Source organism: Fundulus heteroclitus, chromosome 16 (assembly GCF_011125445.2).
Source record: "Fundulus heteroclitus isolate FHET01 chromosome 16, MU-UCD_Fhet_4.1, whole genome shotgun sequence".
In the NCBI taxonomy this organism is placed as follows: Eukaryota; Metazoa; Chordata; class Actinopteri; order Cyprinodontiformes; family Fundulidae; genus Fundulus; species Fundulus heteroclitus.
The window spans coordinates 7383038-7406592 of NC_046376.1; the positions used below are offsets into that span (position 1 = coordinate 7383038).

General features: G+C 39.4%; 1 protein-coding gene across 1 annotated transcript; it reads left to right on the top strand.

The window, feature by feature from the left end:
• The first annotated feature begins 3964 nt into the window (after positions 1-3964).
• Positions 3965-23522, top strand: flr (fleer). Its single transcript, XM_012853734.3, has 19 exons — positions 3965-4156; positions 4491-4556; positions 7150-7359; positions 9057-9113; positions 9221-9356; positions 9592-9696; positions 9777-9905; positions 12294-12343; positions 12824-12976; positions 13880-13945; positions 14056-14109; positions 14197-14262; positions 15354-15430; positions 15672-15879; positions 18339-18410; positions 18817-18920; positions 19019-19097; positions 20230-20359; positions 23050-23522. The coding sequence occupies exons 1-19, from the start codon at positions 4109-4111 to the stop codon at positions 23184-23186; spliced, it is 1947 nt and encodes a 648-aa protein (XP_012709188.2). The 5' UTR covers positions 3965-4108; the 3' UTR covers positions 23187-23522.
• Positions 23523-23555: the final 33 nt, after the last annotated feature.

Below are 23555 nucleotides of genomic sequence, written 5' to 3' on the forward strand. Positions count from 1 at the left end.
TCCGTGTGTGTGTGTGTGTGTGTGTGTGTGTGTGTGTGTGTGTTCTTCTTTTCTTTAAACCTTTGGATCAAGTCAGGTCTTACATGATTAACTCGTGAGATCATGTTTGTGGCGCTAACCAGCCGGTCTGTTCTTGCTCTCTGTCGTTTGAGAAAATAAGATGAAGACAGAAAGATTGAAACTGTGCGAAAGATTAGCATTTCATGCTGAAATAACCAAACACAGAAACGATACAAGACAATACAGGCAGAACGACTTGCATTAAGCAGAGAGCAATGGAAATAACAGACCTCACACAAGCAGAGGTGCGTGGAGTAGCCAAAATTTTACTCAAATAAGAGTAGCAATACTTCAACATATTTTCAAGTAAAAGTAAAAAGTAGTCAGCCAAGAAACTACTCAAGTAAGAGCAAAAAAGTATTCAGTGTGAAGGCTATTCAAGTACTGAGTAACTAATCATAGCAGCTGATGATTTAATATTTAAAAATTATGTAATGGGACAGACAAAAATATAAGGTTCTGTTCAAATTCTGGTATTTTAAAGGCAAAAAGGGAAAAAATACATACAAAGAATAGCATAATTGTGAAATAAATTCAGGCAAAAGAAACACTTTTCTAAATATTTTTTAAACGTTAAACTTGAGAGCTATACTTACAGCACTTAATAACTTAATACTTCCAATAACAATATCTAGTGTTTACTGTATGTACGTCTGATCTCCAAGTGGCTGAATACTCTCAGCAGATAGAAAATAACATTAAATAACAAAGCTTGTGTTCAAATAAGAAGTCTCACTTTAACATAAATCTAGGTTATTGTCTTTCTGTTGCAATTATGCTTAAAACAAGTTTGTTCTTTAGTCATGAAGTTACTCACAGCAGGTAGAGAAGCCAGACATTTTTCCCAAGTAAGAGTAGCGACACTTGATTAATAAAATGACTCAAGTAAAAGTAAAAAGTACAATGCAGTAAAACTACTCCTAAAAGTACATTTTGTTCAAAAAGTTACTCAAGTAAAGGGAAACAAGTAAATGTAACTAATTACCACCCACTTCTGCTCACAAGGGCTAACTGGCTCAGAAAAAAACAACTTTAACGTGAATCAGAGCTGCTGCTGAAGCTGGAAGACCAAACATCTTGTCCAACACAACCAGAGGAAGCCAGAAAAGACAACGATCTGACAAGATATGGCTGAAAACCAAGGAGTACCTTAGAGGAATTATTTACACACGAATGTCAGGACTTAGTGACATGAAGCAAAAATATTATCCCAATATTTTTACGCTCATTGCCAAAGTACAATATTTATCTCGGTATGTTTTCTTTTCATAAAGTAATTATAAAAAGGCGTCTCTGAATCAAATCTTTATCCCAAATGTCTCACAGGCACATTGTTTAACAAATAGCTGTAGATAAAGATGAGGAACAGCTGAAAAATAATCTACTGGAACACATAAAAGTATAACCCTACTGCAACATAGACCATCTCGGTATAAACGATGTAGTCTCATCTTATATTTCTTTTTTAAAAAGTCATGATTTTCTTAGAATCTCCATATATTTCCCAGCCCTAATACATGTGTTCACCTGCCTGATTATATCTGTGTACTGAAGAGGAATAAAGCATACACATACAACTTGAACCTTTTTATCACATTACAACCAGAGCTGCACAACCTGTTGAATCACAAACATCTTCACAAAATCCATGTGTGCAAAGCTGCATTCACAAATGACTGGATGCAATATGTGGTAGGATATTATACTCATAGTGGCTTGCAGCTAATTCTGATTTCCAGCTACATGCTGGACCTGTAGGACCTTCACCGCTGTCAAAGCTCAGACTGGATGCACATTTTTAGTGGCTGAGATGGTAAAGCTCACAAAGCGAGGTGTGGACGACGTGAGAAAGAAAAGAGCATGAACACATGTGGAACGGCTGAAACTCACATTCAGGAGTATTATTGCCATTTTGTGTTCGCCTGATATGATGCAGCCCTTGTTAAAACCACAAGCTTCTGTGTACCTGGTTTTGATTTTTATGTGATAGAATAATACAAGGTAATCCATAATTGGGTAGTAGAAGCAAACATTATGCATGTTTTTCCCCCCATTTTTTTTAATGAAATGCTGACCCACTTGGGCGCTGTATGGCTTAGTGGTAGAGCAGGCTCACCATGTATAGAAGCTATAATCCTTGGCACAACTATACCGGGTTTAATTCCTGATCCCAGGTCTTTACTTCATGTCTTCCCCTTCTCTCCCTGACCTTCTTACTGTCAAGCTACTGAATAATAAAGGTCACCAATGCCACAAAATCAAAAAAAATCTGAGTCACCTTTAGCTTGGATTGTGGCTGCAGGTCCAGTTTTGAACAATCAGAGGCTGAACTACTTCTCCTTTTTTTTGTCTTAATAACTTAAGCTCAGTCAGATTGGATGGAGAGAGCGAGAGGTAACGAGTGCTGCCACAGATTCTCAATTTGATTTAGGTCCGTACTTTGACTGGACCATTGTAACACGTGATTGTGGCATGAATTAAACTTCAGGTTCAGTGCCGCATCATTTTGAAATTATTTTGCATGAGTTGGACCTTTTCTGTTTGTTAAACAATGGAATACAACTTTATTTATAAAGCACATTAAAAACACCACCGTTGACCTGTACACCAATAAAAACAAACAATATACAGAAAAATAAAACTAATTAAATTGATAAAAAATAGTAAAATAAAAATTATATGATAAAAAATAAAAAACAGCTTCTCAAACTGAGTTAAAACTCAAGGAGAAATAATGTGAACATTTAAAAACAGCAAGTGAGTCGGCCTGTCTGGTTTTTAGAGGCAGCTTATTCCACAGGGGGCAGCGACTGAAAACACTCTCCTCTCATCTTCCTCTTTGGCTTCAGGACGACCAACAGTAACTGATCTGCTGACCTGAGTGAGTGCGATGGAGCATACGTTTGAATCAGGTTGGCCAGATACTGAGGGGCAAGACAATGCAAACACATAAAAACAAATAAAAGAACTTTAAACTCTATTCAGAAACGACCTGGAAGCCAATATAGAGATGCCAAAACAGGAGTGATATGTTCTCGTTTCTATGTATCAGTTAAAAAGCGTGCAGCAGCGTTTTGAACCAGCTGAAGTCAATTAATTAAAGACTGGCTCAGCCCAACATAAAGGCTATCACAGTAATCTAAACGAGTAAACGATAAAAACATGAATTAAAATCTCAAGATGATGCCATGAAAGAAAAGGTTTATCTTTAGTCAATTGTCTCAAATGATAAAAACTGGACTTGATTACAGATTTAATCTGTGCATCAAGTTTAAAATCATTGTCCACTCCCACGCCCAGCTATATCTATCTATCTATCTAGATATAGAATGAGAATGTATCTATATATATATATAGAATGAGAATGTATCTATATAGATAGAGAGAGAGATAGATAGATAGATAGATAGATAGATAGTCGATAGATAGGATAGATAGATAGATAGATAGAGATCTAGAGCGAGAAGCTATCGATCGATAATAGATAGATAGAGAATTAGATATATATATATATATATATATTATATATGATATATATATATATATATATATGATAGACAGGAAAATAAAATAAAAAATATAACAAAGAAATAAAAATAAAGAAAAAAGAAAGAAAGAATAGAAAGAAAGAAAGAAAGAAAGAAAGAAAGAAAGAAAGAAAGAAAACAGAAAAAATAAATACAGTAATAATAATAAAGAAGGAACTGGGACAAGTATGGTCCTCCATAGGACAAGTTACTTATACTTATACTTATACTTATTACCTATTAAGTAACCTTAAACTGTAAGTAAACTCTTTGAACGTTATGAACGCTTCTCAGCAATGCAAAACGGGATTGGTCCCGCAAAACCGTTCTCTTACCTGATTGGTTGTCGAAGACGCCGTTCACCTCTCCTCTTTCCGGTCTACGTCGTTGCTAGGTAACAGCTCCTATGCGTTCTTTCCCGTCTGCTGCATCGAAGCTAGCATACAAGCTATGACAAACCGCCGTGGTTTACACAGAAAACAGAGCAGTTCGTGTTTTTAAAAGGCTGCGGTCTGAACGCCATGACAGCGATTAAAGACGGGGAGTACACGGCGACCATCTACGGACTGGTGAGAATGTTTCTGTTTGGATTCAATTTAGTTTCTCAGCTCGACGGCTACATTAGCTGCCGCAGAGCCCTGCCGAACCCCGTTAACAGGTCTACTAAATGGATTGGTTAGTACAAAGGAAAACACAACTTATTTATCATGTCTTTAATTCGGCTTACACATCTTACAAGCTTAAAGCACTGATGTTTTGGATGATTAGCAGCTTGTTTCAATTGCTTTCAGGACGCTTCCTAATCTAACCAAATGTTTTCTTTCATTAATTTAATAGCATGTTTTTATATGTGTCGATAGATTGCATCATAAAAGACGCCTCAGCTTATGTTATCTGCTTTAGATTAAAGACGGGCAATATGTGGAAGCGATTCACATTCTCAACGGCCAGCTTCAGAAACACAGCAAGGTAAGTAAGTGGCTCAGGGATTGCTAAGAAACTGCTAAGGTAGTATCCAACAAATACCTGGGAGGTATGTGAAAGCAAAATAATTACAAACCCAGTTAATCGTTCTACATGTTTATTTTCTTTTTGTTCAGTGAAGAGTGAATCTATTGACGAAGAATCACAAGTAATGCATTACAAAGTTGAGAGAAGAGGGTAAATGACCGTGTGTTACACGTATAAGTTTAGACTGAATAAGGTCTGATGCTAATTTAGAGAATCTTGGGATTCAAGATATAAAAGTAATTGAAGGTTAGAACCAAAGAAAATTAGTTGTCATGCATAATGGAAAGGTTTATTTTTGAGGGTTAATAAACTTGAGACAGAAACATCTATGTTTGAGGTTGATGTGCTAATTTAGGTGTTTCGTAAAAGAACATAGTTAAAAAAAATGTGTGTTTATGTATATATATATATATATATATATATATATATATATATATATATATATATATATATATATATATATATATATATATATATATATATATATATATAGGCGAGTGTTGGGGTACACCATGAATAGGTCATCAGTCTATCTCTGTGTTCATGTAAAAAAATTATTACACAGCCTGCGATCATCAGAAGCAGGGGTTATGTGTGTATCATGTTACTACAGCCAAAATTTTCTTCAACTGAATAAAAACAAAACTGAAGTTATAATTTTCGTACTAATAGAGGAGAGATCAGAAGTTAGCACACAGCTTCAGCTGCTTCAGCTAGGAACCACTGATCAGGACTGAAACCTGGGAGTAGTGATGGACTCAGACCTGAACCTCCAAAAGCATCTAAAGACAATTACAAGGTCGGCTTTCTATCACCTGAAGAACATTTCCAGGATTAAAGGACTGATGTCTCAGCAGGATCTGGAGAAACTAACTACTAACTACTTAGTAGAACTGATCACTGCAACGGTGTTTTCACAGGTCTGTTTAAAAAGTGGATCAGAACGCTGCAGCTGATCCAGAACGCTGCTGCTCGCGTCCTCACTGAGACTAAGAACGTAGAGAACGACACCAGATATACACACTAGATTAAACATTATTAACAGAGAGCTACATTTAAAATTAAACTGTACAGCAGATGAGAAAGACTTATAAAAAATGAATAAAATACTGCACAGTTATTAATAGATGAAATAAATATTCAGATAAATATGAAACATTGAAGATAAAAGAAGAAGAAAAAAAGCAGTCGACTCTAGAATGATAAAAAAAAAAAACTTGTAATTTGCAAACAGACACTACCTGGGAAGCTAAGAAGTTTGCAAATAGACATTAGCATATGAGGGACAGCAAAAATGTACCTTCAGTTGTAACGGACATTAAACTGAACAAGAAATTGAAGAAAACGTAGGTTGGTCTAATAATTTTGACTCCATGCACCCTACAGAGGACGCTCATTTCAGCCTCTAGTTCAGGCGTGATCCGTGTCTCATGACCATAGATGAGGGTTTTTAATGGAGATTAAATGCTCCATCTTCATCTAAATTTTTTATTTTTATTTTTTGCTTTATGTTAAAAAAATATTAAAAAACATCAACACATTGAGCTGCTGTGAGGTCATTGAAAGGCTGTTCCAGTGGTGAGAGCCATGATGAAGGAATGACCCGTCACCACCAGTTTTAGTCTTCATTTCATCATCAGACCTGAAGGCTCTGTTAAGTAGATAAGACAAAAAAAAAAAAAAAAAGTTTTTTTTAAAAAAATAGACCAATGTAGAAACTTTCAAAGCGGTGACATGAGCTCTCTGTCTTGTCCTTGTCAGTATTTCTGTAGCTGTGTTTTTATAATAACTATAATGTATCTACAGTCTCCTTTAGAAGGCCAGCAAGCAGAGCATTACATTAATCAGTGTGGCAGGTTGTAAAAACATGTATTAAATGTGTCTCTGCATCAGGCTGAGAGGAACAGAATCAAACTCTGCCAATGTTATTTAAAGGATAAAAGGCGCTGTGTGTAATATTTTTACTGTGATGGGAAGTTATTCTGATTTGGATCAAATATAACACAGCTGGGAGTTTCTCTCTGCCGGTCTGTCCCAATAACTACACTGCAAAAAGGGAACTAAAAATAAGTAAAAATGTCTTGAAATTAGTGTATTTTTCCTTGATTTGAGCAGGTAGATAAGACTATTTGCCATTAGAATGAGCTTTTTGCACTTAAAACAAGAACAATTCATCTCTAAAATAACATAATTAGACACCATGCACTTGAAATAAGACAATAGAGATGAATTGTTCCTATTTTAAGTGCAAAAATCTTATTCCATTGGCAAATAGTCTTATTTACCTGCTGTAATCAAGGAAAAATACAATGATTTCAAGAAAATTTCACTTACTTTTAGTTCTGCTTTTGCAGTGTAAAACTTGAGGTCTTTTTAAATCCTGTGTTATTTAGGATTAAGGATTATTTAGTGTGCATTGTGTTGTTTTTTTATTTTACAAATGTTTAGTAAATACCTTGCTGCAGAACAAATGCAGCTACATGCACCTATAAAGTAAACCAACTGAGCTTTTCTCCTCTGCAGACTGATTTAGTGTTTCTGTGTGTCTCAGTCCAGGGCGGCGCTGTCTCTGCTGGGATTCTGCTACTATCACATCCAGGACTTCAGCAGCGCCGCAGAGTGCTACGAGCAGCTCACACAGCTGCACCCGGAGGTGGAGGAGTACAAGCTGTACTACGCCCAGTCCCTGTACAAAGCTGGGGCTTACCCTGAAGCCACCAAAGCCTCCTTTGTGCTGGACAACCCCAGCAGCCACAGCAAGGTACAACATGTGGCCGGTTCCTCATGTCTGCTTGCTTTAAAGCTCTGAACGGCCTGATCAGATCCTCCTTAAGAACTGCAATAAAAGAAGAGATGGGAAGAACATACAGAACAATTCAATAACAAAATATATCGATCAATAGACGTGTGGTGCGATAGGAAAAAAAAAAGGCAAAATTATTTGATAATTGTCTATATTGATCAATATGATTATTATTTTATCGGTTTGCTTTTTTTCTGTATCGTCCAGCCCTATACAGAATATTATTTTTATGTCTTCCTGGCACAAATGGGTATTTATGTTGTCTAGACATAGAAACTGCTTTTATTAACAAAATAATTAAACTTAAACAGCTACAAGACACTATAACATTAAACAACTGAGGTAAAACAGACTCAAATTAAATTATAACACGCATTAACCTCAGATTAAACAGGCTGCATTAACAAAGGACCTTTTGAAATAGTTTTATTCAAATCAAATCAAGATTTATTTGTCACATATGAAGTCATACAGGGTACAACAGGCAGTAAAATTATTTTGTGACTGCTCAACCTCAACAATTAACAAAACCTAAAATTCCAAAGATTTAAAAATGTAAAAAGAGTTATTTTTGAATATATATCCAAAATAAATATAAAATAACCAAAAACATATGTTGTGTGCCTTTAATTAATGACAGAACATTAATGTGACATTGTTTTTGTTTTTTGTTACAGAAAATAAGCAAAAAAAAAAAAATAGACATTTGAAATTTTTCATAACTATTTCTTTATTGTACAACAGCTGCTGTGAGTTAAAAAAAATCAACATGGTAGACAGGAAACATATCTGGTTGCTGACTTATTCAGAAACACGCTTTCAGATAAAACAAAGTCAACAAATAGAAGTGTTAAACATTACTTTGTTATTTCAGACATTTTAAAGTTCAAATACATCAAATAAATTCAACAAAGCCGACAGAATAAAATTAAACCGGCTGCTACTGTTAAAGGAAATTTAAATTTTATTAGTGAAAGTAACCACTATATTTGTTTTAAGAAACGAAGATTGGTGATTAGTCGTTTATTTAAGGTGGCAGTATGATCTAAGGTCTTTTTAGATTAAATATTTTCACCTTGTAGCTCAAAACGTCACATGCAGCAATGCATTGTGGGTAATACACTTCAGATAGGCATCAATGCGGACTTGACCAAAGTGTGGATCGAGGGCACAAAGGGGGCTGAATACCACTTTTGGGACAAATCAGCCCGTATGGATCAACCGCTGATTTCCTGGTGCATCTCATAATTTCACTTTGTTTATTCACAGCCTTTTCACTGCAAAAATGGATCTAAAAATAAGTTAAATGTTCTTAAAATTAGTGTATTTATCCTTGATTTGAGCAGGTAAATAACATTATTTGCCAATGGAATAAGTATTTTGACCCCTAAAATAAGATAATTGGACATCCTGCACTTGAAATAAGATGATGGAGATGAATTGTTCCTATTTTAAGCGCAAACATCTTATTCCATTGGCAAATCATCTTATTTACCTGCTCAAATCAAGGACAAATACATTCATTTTAAAGAATATTTTACTTATTTCTAGTTCCGTTTTTGCAGTGTTCTTCTCTTTTTGTATAATAACTAATGAAGTCTTTATGGTTTGAATTGCATGTGAAATAGTTTTGATTTCTCCTGTTCTTAACCCAGATGGTGAAGCTGCAGGCATGCATCAAATTTTGTGAGGAGGATTATTCTGCTGCTAAGGTGAAAAGTTGTTATAATTATCCCATCAGTCCAGCGTAACCATTTTATTCGGTCATTTCCTTTCTCTTTCACTCTCTCTCTCTCTCTCTCTCTCTTTCTGTTGACAGTTGCTGCTGGAGCAGCTGCCACCGGAGGACCCGGACTACGTCTACAACACGGGCTGTTTGCTCTACCAGGACGGCAAGTACGAGGAGGCCAGCAAGAAGTTCATGACGGCCCTGCAGATGTTGGGATACGTCCCAGGTGATCCGCCAGACCCACACAGAACCAAACCTTTGGTTATGTGGCTCTTATTGCCTTAACTCTGGGCTCACAGAGGGCTGGTTTTATCCTCACTTCATTCCTGTTTCCACTTTTAAACTTTCACAAGGTCTGATTGGTCTCCAAAATCCACATTTTTAATTTATAGACTATTTATGACGATGCTAAATCTCCTCAGCAGCATCTCATCCTCGTTCATGTTGGTTCTCTGTGTCAGCGTTGTCCTACAACATCGCCCTGACCTACTACAGCCTGAAGAACTACCCGCAGGCCGTCAAGTACATCACAGAGATCATAGACCGAGGAATGAGGGAACATCCAGGTGGAACAAACTTTCGCCCGCATTTACTTTGCTTTTATGTCAAAACTCTTCTGACTCGTGCGTTTTTGTTTGTGCACCAGAGCTGGACGTGGGGGTGAAAACGGAAGGCATCGACGTCCACAGCGTGGGGAACAGTCTGGTCCTGCATCAGTCTGCTCTGATCGAGGCCTTCAACCTCAAAGCGGCCATTGAATATCAGATGAAGAACGGTAAGACCCTCCGTCCTGAATTCACGCAGCGCGAAGAAGAGACGCGGCTTATCGTGGGCCGGCTGCTGAAATCAAGGCCCACCAAGATTTTTTAAAAGTTACAAAGTTTTAAAACTGCTAAACTTTTACTTTAAACCAGTCCTCAGTTTAACGGGTGTTTAATGGGACACCAGAGAAAGTCCCTGAATGAGCGTAACACAGCTGGCTGAAAGAAGGCTAGAGACTAACTCCACCCTGCTTAGGAAAAACAAACAACTTTTAGAAACATTTCTTCTTATAAAACACAGAAATGGTGCGTAAAACTAAAGTGATTAAAGTTAATAAGCTGAGAGCGGCACGCCTGTTTAGGATCCCATTGGAGCAGATAGCCTATAAAGTATAATATCCTGTGCAATAAGCACTTGAAGAGTATTTCTGAAATTAAATACCAGCTAAATTATTACTTAAAGGAGCAATAAGTAAGATATTTACTGTAAATTCAACCCAAATCGTTCTCATTTCTCACCTGGGATGGAAATAACATTCCCTACACTGCAAAAAAGGGAACTAAAAGTAAGTGCAATTTTCTTGAAATTAGTAGATTTTTTTTTTGATTTGAGCAGGTAAATAAGACTATTTGCCAATGGAATAAGATTTTTGCACTTAAAATAAGAACAGTTCATCTCCATCATCTTATTTCAAGTGCAGGATGTCTAATTATCTTATTTTAAAATACTCATTCCATTGGCAAATAGTCTTATTTAGCTGCTCAAATCAAGGAAAAATACACTAATTTCAAGAAAATTGCACTTACTTTTAGTTCCCTTTTTGCAGTGTATAAACAGTGAGTCCTCTCCATCAACAATGTCTTAGTCACGTTTTTATTTTATTTTGGCAAAAGAGCAGCAGCCTGATAACATGGAAGCCAGTAAGAGCAGCGGACCAGAACCAGAACAGAATACATCATCATAAACTGTATCTGTGGGTTTTACAGCAACAGCGGACCGCTGAGTAAACGGCTGGTGTCCGTGAAAGGCATCGTGTATGTGTCGTTCCGATTTTAACCACTAGGTGTCATTATTACTTATTTTTCTTTAAGTCTATTTTTTTTTTTTTAAAAACAGCATTATAAATATGCTTTATATTACATTATTAGACCTGTAATAGTGTTATTGTTGAGTCTGACCTGCTGATTCTCTGCAGTTGAACCCAAAAGTGTTCATATCCTCAGCAGATTAAGGATTAAAGTAATCTGTTGAATTTACCAACGGGTTTCTTCGGACTGGAGGTAAACTTTAGTTTCTTGGTTAAATGGAAATCATTTTCGGTCTAAATCTGCCGGGCGTCTGAATAATTCTAGGTTAAACTGGTGCAGTTCTGAATCCAACAGAATTTCAAGTATCAGCAAGACTTTCCTCATGTCTGCGTCACAGCGTATGTCTCTAATCTTGATCTGATTTTTTTTTTTTTTAAATTAAAGTCAATAAACGCTTATCATGGTAGATGATGTGGTTTTTAGACTGAAAATAGAGGAAATTCTCCTTTTGGACGCATTTCATGAACAGAAGCAGAGATTAGATATTTCAGTAATTAACCTGCTGGTTATTGATCTCTACTGTGAAACATTTTAGTTCTATTTCTTGGTGTTATTCCCACGACACCGTGAAAAAATCATGATGATTGTGCTCCAGGATATCAAACTGGGAGAATCTCGTACCAGGAGGATATTTGATCTCTAAGGAATCAGGCCGAAGTTTCTCTTTCATAATCCGGGTAAAGACTATGAAAAGCATCCGATTGCAGAACAACGCTTGTTTTCCAGAGTGTTAGTCTAAAATTAGGTCTCCCTCAGAGAGCGAGGAACTCCTAAAACTCCTAAAGTCTGTTTTTGTCCTGAAAAAGAGCCGCCTGACACATTATCAGACCAAAGCTTTAAAGATCAGTGATCAGAGGACGAGAAGAAGGAGCTCAGATCAAACGCCTCTGACAGCGGGACGAGGCTGCAGGGATGAGCTCAGACACGGAGACAGAAGCAGGTTTTAGCAATCCTCCCGCTGGTCCCAGGCACAACAGGCTTCTCTGATTAACCTTAAAGTTTGCTTCTCATTGCCTCCTTTCCTGTCTGCATGTTTCAGAAATGGTTGTGAAGCAGAAAAGCCGCAGATCCGTAATCTGAGAAGCCGAATTTCGTCCCGCAGCCGAACTGTCAATCTTTTTATTGGTGAACACTTGTGGCTTTCTCGTTTATGAAAGAGGTTCCTGTCCTAAAACATGTTTCCACGTGGGCCCCAGTTTGTGATGGTTTTGAAAAAGTTCATCCTGTTACCAGAACCGTGCCAAAGAAACGCTCTGACACGTTCTCTGTTCTCTCTCTCTCTCTCTCTCGTTGTTTCATGTGGATTCCTGCAGTGAAAGCAGCTCAGGAGGCTTTGACAGACATGCCCCCGAGATCCGAGGAGGTAACCAGCATCACCCATCGCTGAGTTCATGCGGTGCCGCTCTAATCCCAGGCTGCTTGGACTTGTTTCCTCCAGCAGCTCAATGTTAGATCAGATACGTGGGAGTGAAAGCTTACATGGTGGCATTAATGATCATTTCATCTTCCTGCCATGCTCCTATTAAGATAAATGTACCGTTGCTGGCTCCGCCCACACTGAGGAATGACGGTACGTTACTGCCCTCTAACGGCAGCGTTGGGTACAGACAGGGAAAAAAACCTGAAACCTAATCAGTCGGTTGTTATTTTATTAAACTAAATCTGTTAAAGTGAGCAGAAATCAATTAGAGAGAGGCTGCTGGTCCTCTGCTGCACGTCTTCCCCCATTTCCTGTCTGGTTACTGCAAATAAAAAGCCAGCGCCGCCACAGAAACTAAAAGGCAAACAACACAAAAGGAATGTGATGCGTGCATATTATTTATTTTAATTTTATTTTTACCAGGAGCTGGACCCAGTCACGCTGCACAACCAGGCCCTGGTCAACATGGACCTGAAGCCCTCTGAGGGCTTTGAGAAGATGGCGTTTCTCCTGCAGCAGCCGTCGTTCCCACGAGTCACGTTTGGAAATCTGCTGCTGCTCTACTGCAAACACGAGGTACCGAGGCATCCAGCTCACATTGTTATTAGACCGCGTGAAACCAAAATGTGTCACTTTATTCTGTCGGTTTACACCGGTTTCTGCTTTTTTTTGTGTTTTTTATGTTTATTTTTTTATTTCAGGGGATATAATTACAGTTAGAAGATTTATGTGTGTGCTTTTTTCTTTGCTATGCTCCAATTTCCCCGTTGTGGGACAATAAAAGGTGTATTTCTTAACTTTTTATCTAAAAACATCAGAATATCGTCACAGTAAAACTTGCACATTAGATCTGCCCTGTAGATTCACTCCACACAGAGATATACTCCCAGCTTTGCTGATTCTGGCTTACAGATGATGAAAACCCAAAGTTCAGTTCTTCAGAAAGTTAAAATATTGCATTAAACCATAAAAAAAAAAAAATAAGATTTTTAATTCAGAAATGTGGACCTGACAAAAGCGTCCATGTTCTGTTCAGCATCTGCTCTCCAGACTCTGTTGGAGCTCCTGTTGGGTGATTTACTGCATCTATGCAGCGCTGCATGGAGGCGTTCAGGAAGCCCAGGTTGCGATGAAAGCAGGTCGGTTCTGGTGTCGCTCAGATTCACTGCGGGGTTCTGGTCAGTACCAGTACCGGCCCACACTGCCACTACCGCTGGCAGTGTGGGCCGGTACTGCTTGCCAGCAGAAGGGAGCAGGACATGCTGTAAAATGTCCTGGTAGACGACCAGAACCAGCAGGTGACGGCGGCACCTTGATTTCCAAATGAAATGGCAACGATCCGGTCCGTTTTCTGCTCCGCCCGCCGCGGTTCCGCTGTTATCCTCGTTGTCAGAGGCTCTGGGTGTGAAAACATCGTCAGGGAGGTGCGGTCCCCTCATTAAAAGGGGCTTAACGTCTCTCTGCTGGTTCTGTTGACAGTACTACGACCTGGCAGCCGACGTCCTGGCAGAAAACGCTCATCTCACCTACAAGCTGCTCTCCCCGGTGAGTCTCCGCTTTGGTTTAGCGATGATTTCCACCACAGAAGAAAGAAAGTGGTTCTGCTGTAGCGTTAAAAAAACCCGCTAACCTGCTCTCACCTGTTCCTGCTGCAGTACCTGTATGAGTTTCTGGACGCCCTGCTGACCTGCCAGACAGCGCCAGAGGAGGTACGGCACCGTTTCAGGCTACAGACGAACCCGAAAGCGCCGCAGACGTCTACGATCATGTTTGTTCTGGTTCTGATTCTCTTGCAGGCCTTTAGAAAGTTTGAGGAGATGAACAGCAAGCTGACAGAACAACTTCGCAAGCAGGCAAAGCAGGTTGACCATTATTCCTCCGCTCCTTTCTGAATCCTCACCCTCCATCCGAACCATCAAATCCCCTTTAATTAGGATCTGCTGCAGAAACGTTGAGTTTACACAGATAATCAGCTGCTTATATTTTAGATTTATACACAGTAAAAATCTACAAGTGTGGCGTATATTTATATTAAATTCATCCTTGTGGAAGCAGCTTTCACTGCAGTTTCAGCTTCCAGTTTCCATCAGTTTTTCAGTTCAGAATCAGATTTATCTCCGTTCCTCTTTTTAAAAAAAAAACATCTGAGGCTCAGTCTGATGTGACGGAGAACGTCTCTGAACTCCAAATTTCAAGTCCAGACCAGGGGTGACCAAACGTTTTGCACCATGGGCCAAACTCACCAAGTTCAAAGCACGCATCAGCTGTTAAAAAGCAAAATAATATTAGGAATTGTTTTCTTTTGATCTGCCCTGCAATACAGTTTTTACAATTTTATTGGAACAAAACCAGAAAAGAACAAATTATAAGTCCTAAAGACTGGTTCAGACATTTCATTGGTGTAGTTTCACAACTTTTTGGGTTGAATATTTTAAGCTTTGTTGCTCTAGAAATACTTTTTTTTTTCTCTTTCAAGCAACAAATTATAGCAACTTTCTACGAAAACCCTCGCTGTACTTAGCCAAGTTTAGAGGACGCTTGTGGGCCTACTCACTAAGATAATTAAAAGAAAATGGCTAATAAAAGAAAATACTTATAGTACCAAACATTCTCCATTCAAAAAGATTTACATTTTAATTTAAAAAATTACAAAGAGTCCATCTGCTTATATTACCATTTTTTTTAACCGCGGTCGGGGGCCGCACAAAATTATCCAACGGGCCACAAAAGGCCCGCGGGCCGCACTTTGGACACGCCTGATCTAGACAGAAATACCCAATTAGATGAATGATTTGAGCCGTAGTCTTGATCTTCTCCTAACCATCCTATAAAAGAAAAACATTTTTAATCTGAATGAGTTTTTCCTGGTTTGCTAAATGCTAAATAAACATAAAAAAAAAGTAAAACATTGTTTTATTTAGAAGAGTTTGGTCTGAACTTTGTCCTCGTTCAGGTTCAGGACGCCAGACACGCTCGAGACGACGAGGCCCAGAGCAAAACGCTGCAGGACTACGACCTGCTGCAGGAGAAGTGAGGACAACAAGCTCACACTGCCTTTACATCACTGATTTAACCAGATATTTATTACTAGCGTACATTTCCACGTCTAACATGAACACAGCAGCAGGAAAACGGCTCATGGATGAGATGTGATGAGCACCAACACACGTGAAACCTCATGTTTATTTAATAAAGCCGTTAGCAGGCGTGTCCGCTGCCGTCTGTGACGATCAAACCGCCGCCTGCTTCCCTTTTCCGGTTCTCCTCTCAGATACATCGTGGTCCTCATGGCCCAGGCCAAGATCTACTGGAACCGGGAGAACTTCCAGATGGTGGAGAAGATTTTCCGCAAGTCGGTGGAGTTCTGCAACGACGAGGACACCTGGAAGCTGAACGTGGCTCACGTCCTCTTCATGCAGAACAAGTACAAGGAGGCCATCAGCTTCTACGAGCCCATCGTCAGGAAGCACTACGACTCCGTGAGTTGACCGGGGAAAACCGCGCCGCGCCGACGAGTTGTCGAGCCGGGGCGAGCCGGTGACAGCCTGCCTTTCTGTCCAGGTGGAGCAGTGTAACATTCAGGAGTGTCCCTGCAAATGCAAACCTTCGGTAAAACCGAGAGCCGCTTTCCCCTCCTCTGCAGTGTTTCCGCCTCTGAGTGTGACTTCTGTTGGTTTGCTGTGGCTTCTCGTGCTTCTTTGGTCCAGTTTCATATAGATTACAGTAACCTTGGACCAGGAGAAAGCACATTTAACACAGAATAATTCAGGTTCTCCTCAGATCAGCTGTGAGACACGTTCACATCAGTCAGAGATTAACAACTGTTAGCAGGATTCATCATTTTTACCCCTTTTCCCTTCCTGTTGTGTTCGGGCATGAAGGCCCTCACTGCAAAAAGAGACCTAAAATAAGTAAAATATTCTTGAAATAAATGTATTTGCCCTTGATTTGAGCAGGTAAATAAGATTTTTTGCCAATGGGATGAGTATTTTTACCCCTAAAACAAGATAATTAGATATACTGCACTTGAAATAACATGACAGAGATGAATTGTTCCTATTTTAAGTGCCAAAAATCATATTCCATTGGCAAATAGTCCTATTTACTTGCTCAAATCAAGGAAAAATAGTTTCATTTCAAGAAAAAAATTCTTATTTCTGGGTCTATTTTTGCAGTGCTGATGGTTAAACTGATTCAGTGACCAAAGAAGAGAAATGTTTATATATAAGTGTGCTCAATGTAGAGAAAAGAGACGTTATGTTTGTTTGAGACAGCAAGATAAGCCAGTCGGAGTGAAAACCCTGATATGGAGCCCGACTGCAGCTGTTGTTTCAGCTGAAGCGACTTCCTGAGGCTGAAAGCGCTGGAGGGTCACTTATAGAGATGCCAGCGGTTTGATGAGACTCCTGGGAGAGAAACCTTTGCCTGACCTGATAACTTTATGCTCACAAACGACAGCTGAGGACGCCTTGGTGGACGTGTTGCCATTACAACTGGCCAACGACACGAACTGCTGTGTCCTCATCCCTCAACTTTGGGTAGTTTTTCCTTATCAGCAGCAGCTGCATAGCCTCGTGAGACCATCCTGATGTTGCGAGCTTTCAAGGTTTCACTCGCAGATCAGTCTGGCTACCCTCCGTTAAAGAAAATTTGGACCCGTTCACCAAACGACTGCCAATCAGCATTGGCTTTGAGGCGGGTTGAGGTGTGACGCAACGAGGAGCGACAGTTCAGTCTAAAGAACATGGCGGCTTCAGCCGATGAAACTAGCGTTAGCGTGGCTATCGAGCAAGTTTTATCGGAATTACAGAGTATTTCTTTGCTGAGCTAACGAGCCTTTACCTGCAGCAGCAAGAGTAGCTTGGCTTGTGGTTGTGTTTTCATCGTCGCTCTGTTACGAACGACGACGAATCTGATTGGTTCATTTGGCCCGTCTATCACCAACATAGGCCAATCAGCTAACCAGTATTTTTGCCCCTTCCCAAAATTACTTCAACGGAAGGTTTCCAGATGGATATGCGAAGCAAATCTATCTGGCGGCGTCAGGTTAGCAGCTGCAGCCCAGACGTCTATCTGACATATTCCAGCTAAAAACGTCCCTTGTTATCAAGCAAACGGTCAAAATTCATCATCCATGTATTGATTCGCTTCTCGTTTCTTGAAGAAACCACCCTGAGCACCAGTGGAAAGGCCAGTTAGGAGTTACTGACGCTTCAAACTTGTGATATTTAAAGTTTTTTTAACTGATGAGTAAGGCTGTGTTTCATGTATGATGAGCCGATTCGATACGATTCTCTATACATCGCTCAGCTTGATTTGATTTGACTCCAATGTCGATATTTATTACTTTCAAATTAATGCTCAAAGTCATTCAACAACAATCAACAATCAACAAAACCAGTGAAATATTATAGTTATGTTCAATTTATTCAACACTGATATATAAACAGGAAAATAAAGTTAATTTGCTTCAATGCATTTAACGCTTCACAGAAACCAAAAATGTGTTAAACGTCTGATTTTAGCAACGAAGGCCTTCTGAAATCCTGTCGGCCATTCAGCAAATTACTCTCACTGCTCTTCCTCACTGTGAGCAGTAATGGTGGGCTGTGATAACGCCCCCTAGTGGTTGGGAGGTATATCAACACTGAAAGCCAGAATATCGATAAGAAATCGTTTTTAAAAACATCGATATTAATCTTTGTATCGATTTTAATGCACAGCCGTACTGATGAGAGTATGTGTTCTTTTAAACTTAAAGTTCACAGATAAAGTCTGTGTTTGGCAACATATTTAGGTTTCTGATGCACACTTTGTGATGGTCCTGAATCGCGTCGAACAGTTTCTCTGCATTTTGTTGAATGTTTTCCAAACAACCTGTTAATGGAGACGTGTTTTTTTTTTTTATTTGTTTTTTTTGGGGGTTTTTTGTCTTTAGATCCTGAACGTGAGCGCCGTGGTTCTGGCCAACCTGTGTGTGTCCTACATCATGACGAGTCAGAACGAAGAGGTGACAAACAGCTGCTTTATGCTTATTATATAGCTCATGGTGGCTTTTCTTTTTCCATCTGCTGTTTAGGAACTGAGCTCAGTTTCTCCTGAAGCTCCTTATCTAGAGAGTTCCCAGATTTTCTGATCCTTGAGCTGCTTTGTCAGTTTGCTGATTAAAACTGATCAAGAGGACTTAAGCTGGACAGGTACAGCCTCACCTGTGCTGATGATGTGACCACGCTGATATGAAGTTAGCTGATCTTTGGTTCATTTTTAATTGTTTCCCATACATTAACCTGCATCTATCTGTGTTGCATTAACAACTAAAACTGAAGGTTTAATCCAGTTTTATTCCTTTAAAATGTTATTCCTTTATTATTATTTCGTGTTTGTTGATTTTTTTTTCTCTCTTTTATGTTTTTCAGGCGGAAGAGCTGATGAGGAAGATCGAGAAAGAGGAGGAGCAGATCTCCTACGATGATCCAGACAAAAAGGTGTTCCACCTCTGCATCGTCAACTTGGTCATCGGGTCAGTCGGATCACGCAGGACTTTATGCATGTGGCAGATTATTGATCATCAGGAGCTTAAAGAACAATGAACTCCTTTTCCGGGTTGTTTTTTTTCAGGACGTTGTACTGTGCCAAAGGGAACTACGACTTCGGCGTCTCTCGGGTCATAAAGAGCCTGGAGCCGTATAATAAGAAGGTTCCTCACTTTCTTCCTCCGTAGCTCCGTTTCCTGATAGGCTGGCGCAGGAAAAGTCATGACCGGACCGTCCCCAGCAGGGCTAGCTCAGTCCTAGGCTGAGAATTGTCCCAAAATTATTCTCCCAGTCGTAAATAATCGTCTTCAGCTCATGTTTGGAGTTCAGTAGAAAGAGTCGGGACCAAATGAGTCGGAGGTGGAGAAACCCAAACATGTGCTTCACTGGTGCTGTGCTGTTAGCAACAAGTCATAGTGAGCATGTGCAAACTGGATGCATGCATAGATGCATATATTTTATCCTCTGCTTCCAGAGTGGGCAGAAGTGTTCCTCCAACAAAGCTTCATAATTCCCAGTTTAAGAACATGCATAGGAGACAAAACAACAAAAATTACTATTTGCTTTTTCTTCGCTTCAGTTCTTCTTCTTTGTTGATGATAATCTGCTTTTATAAAGAAACTGTTGCAGTTGTAATGCAAAATGTTTAGATGCAAATGATTCATTGAACAATTAATGCAACATTCCTCAAGCTTTACCCTAAATATTTATTATTATCTTTTCTGTGCCTTTAACTATAAAAGTTTACTCCTCAGATTCAGAAGCAGAAAATTTGGACTGGGTCCATTCAGCCAAATATTCAAGTTCTGCCTTGTTTCTTTGTTTTTTTTTACGTCAGTATTTAAAATGATTTCAAGTAAAATAAAATAATATCATTAGATAATATCAGATAAAAACGGAGCTCTTGAGATTGAGATGTTTTTGTACAGCAGAGGCCGAAGACCTGAAACATATAAAGTCTCGTTAGAAGAATCCACAGGTCCGGTTGTTTTCCATGTTAAATGAGCAGCTCTGCAGGAGTCAGAGGCTGGGCGGTTCTGTTTGGGATCTTTAATCCCGTCCAGGTTCTGGCTGCAGCTGAGTCCACTAAGTTTCAGCTGAAAACACAACGATCACACGCTGGAAGCAGGGAGGAATGTGAGGTCCGATGAGACACGCCAGCCTCTAATAACAGGAAAACAGACGTTTATTTTCCACACAAAATAGTTCAAAGGACTTTGGCTGATTTTATAAAGTGTTTAATTACAAAACACGTGTAAATAATGACTTTATTTCTGGTAATTTGTGTTTGTTTAGCTGGGAACGGACACTTGGTTCTACGCCAAGCGTTGTTTCCTGTCCCTGCTGGAGAACATGTCCAAACACATGGTCATGCTGCGCTACGCCGTGGTTCAGGAGTGCGTTCAGTTCCTGGAGCACTGTGAGGGTGAGCCGCACTTACGCAACAACAGCAACACACCAGCCATCGTTTCTGCCCAACAACGACCTTTAAACACACCTACAGCATCCCTGTTTATCTCAGCGCAACAGCCTCAAACTAATACAAATACTGGAGAACTCCAGATTTCACAGAAGAAGCTTTGCTCCATTTGAAGTACTTTAAATGACGCCCCGTTAAACGTTTCCTATTTATCCACACTGTCTTTAATTTCTAGCTCTTCATGTGCCAGGAAAAGATTACTATTTAAATCCAACATGAAGTGTAAAAAACACACAACAGGTTCCAAAAGCATTAATTAAACAAAGAGGAAGTGCTCCCAAACAGCGTCTAGATTATAGAACCACCTTTAGCAGCACTAGCTCTGAGTGACAGTAAACAGGACCTGCCTGACAACATGAAGTATGCTAGATCTCCTGAAAACCCGATTACGGCCCGTAATGATCTCAGGTACCGGTGAGAAACAAAGTCTTTAGACATCCATCTGTCCTGAAAGGGTAATAGATCCATCTCTAAGGCTTTGGGACTGCAGAGAACCACAGAGAGCAATTATCTACACGTGGACAAAACGTGGAACAGTGCAGAAAATTCCCAGGAGAGACCGGGCTACCAGAACGACTCCATCCAGGGTTCCCACGGGTCCTTGAAATCCTTGAAAGTTTGTGAATCTGAAAAAATTAATTCAAGGCCCTTCAAAGTTCTTGAAAACAACCAAAAAAAAACACCTTGTCCTTGAAAGTCCTTGAATTTTTTTGTGGGGTTGAAAGTTCACACGGATGACGACTCATGTGTCATTATTTTACTACCACACGATCTTTTAAAATGATGTTGATTCCGCAGACTTTTAATTTGCAAAAGTACGTTCGCTCTTCTTTGTTAGTTGGTAGGCTACGGTTTAGGCCTACGTGCGTCCAATAGGTTACATTCACGCAGTGTTGCCAACTCAGCGACTTTGTTGCTATATTTAGCAACTTTTCAGAGTCAAAATCAAAAACTAGCTTAATCAAAGATGAAAGTAAGTGAAATAAATTGATATAATTCTGAACATCTCAATGCTGCACTTTTTTCCATAAAACTCCATGAAACGGTAGGCTAATGTACATCTTATATGTAATGTAGTATGGCATGGCCATGTACTGTGGATATAAATGTAGGCTATGAATATGATCAATATCAATGTAGGCCAGGGGTGTCAAACATACGGCCCGCGGGCCGGATCCGGCCCGCCGAACAATTTAGTTCAGCCCTGTGGCTAAATGCATTATCATTATAAAAATTTTATTTTATTTTATTCCAGTGTCCTGTCTGGCAATGTGGCAATAAGATGCCACAAAGAGCTCATCAGATTTGACTTTCACAAGTGGACAAGATAAAAGGAAGAGAATGATAAAACAATTATTGAAAAAAAACATGTACTTTGTTTAATTGAAACAAATTAGCAGATTAAGCTTCAGGTGTGGAAAAATTCAAATAATTTCTTAATTTTTATCTGTTTGATGTATTTTGTCATGCAGGACAGTGTTTTTAAGTTCCAAAAAATGTAAATAAATGTTTTTCAACATTGTATAATCACTGTGATCAGTTCTTATGCATAATGCACAAGTAAATGTTTAACTGAGTAAAAGTATTGTTGAAATTGCACATACTTTTCTTAAAAACGCTGAGGTCATTCATAATATATTGTGTAAAAGTGAAATTAACTTAATATAAAAATCAACAAGTCCACTTTTATTAGTTCTATTTAATCTTGCAATGAGTTTACTTGTGTGGCCCTCTTGAGATCAGATTAAGCTGAATGCGGCCCCTAAACCAAAATGAGTTTGACACCCCTGATGTAGGCTATAAATTAAGTCCACTTTCTTGCATTGCTTCTGACCCAACAACTTCTATGCCGTTTAGTCTTTTATTGAATTTGCATTGTATTAAAATATGATAACCTATTCAGCGGTCACAGTAGGTAAATGCCGCCACGTGGTTGTCCTTGAATTTGAGGAAATTGGTCCTGGAAAGTCCTTGAAAGGTCCTTGAATTTGACGTTCACCAAGGTGTGGGAACCCTGTCCATCAACGACTCGTCCAGAAGAACCCAGAACTTCATCATAAGCTCTGCACGCCTCAGTGCCTCAGCCAAGGTCAGAGGTCACGATTCAACAGGAAAGAAAAGCTTGGGAAAAAATTACCTGCATAGGGGAGTTAAAAGACCAGAACCACCGCTGACCCAGAAGAACCTCTGGCTGAATATTCTGTGGACTGACGAGACAAAAGTGGGAAGCTGTGGTTCTGGTTACATCTGGAGTAGAACTAGCAGCCTTTTAGAAACAGAACATCAACCCTACAGTCTAACATGGTGGTGGCACCATGATGGTCTGGGAGTTGGGTTATTGGATGGAAACATGAGTTCTGCTCCTGAAGCTCCGACCTTAGCTCCTGCAGAATAGATGAAGGATGAAGTAAAATTGAAGTTCGCTCCGGCCGAGGGACACCCAGTCATTAGGTTCTCATTTTTTATTCATAAATAAAATAATTTAAAAACTGCTTTTTTTATTTTTTCACAGGTTGTCTTTGTCTGATATTCAGATTTGAGTGAGACGAACAAAAAGCTAAATCAGAAATACCTCTGTAGGAGTGGTGGTGGGGGGTGATTACTTTTCTCAGCCTGTCCTCCTGCTCTCCCTGCAGCGTACGGGAAGGAGGTGCCGGCCATCATCGAGCAGCCTCTGGAGGAGACCCAGGTCCACATCGGCAGGAACACCGTCACCTACGAGGCCCGGCAGCTCAAGGCCCTGTTCTACGACGTCATCGGCTGGAACAAGTGAAACTGTGGCGGCTGCAAACCGGACCTTTACAGGCAGCTTTTAGCGTCAGAAATGATCTTTATTCTGATAAATGTATAAAGTTACTTTTTTTATTTCATTCTTCCTGCTGCCTGAATGTTTCAGACTGTTTGGTAGCTTTATATTCAGATCAATAAATGTTGGTGTGTCACAAAAAAAATATAATTTATGAAGAATATACAGGTTTATGATAACGAATGTAAATAAAATATGCATTTCACTTTTTTCAGACGTTTTTATTGAAATTTGTTTCAAGTTGCAGGAAATCCACAAAGATGTTTTCTGCTGAACTCCACATAACATCAAATATAGCAAAAACGAAAACATTTTCCCTTTGGACTCGTTCTGCAG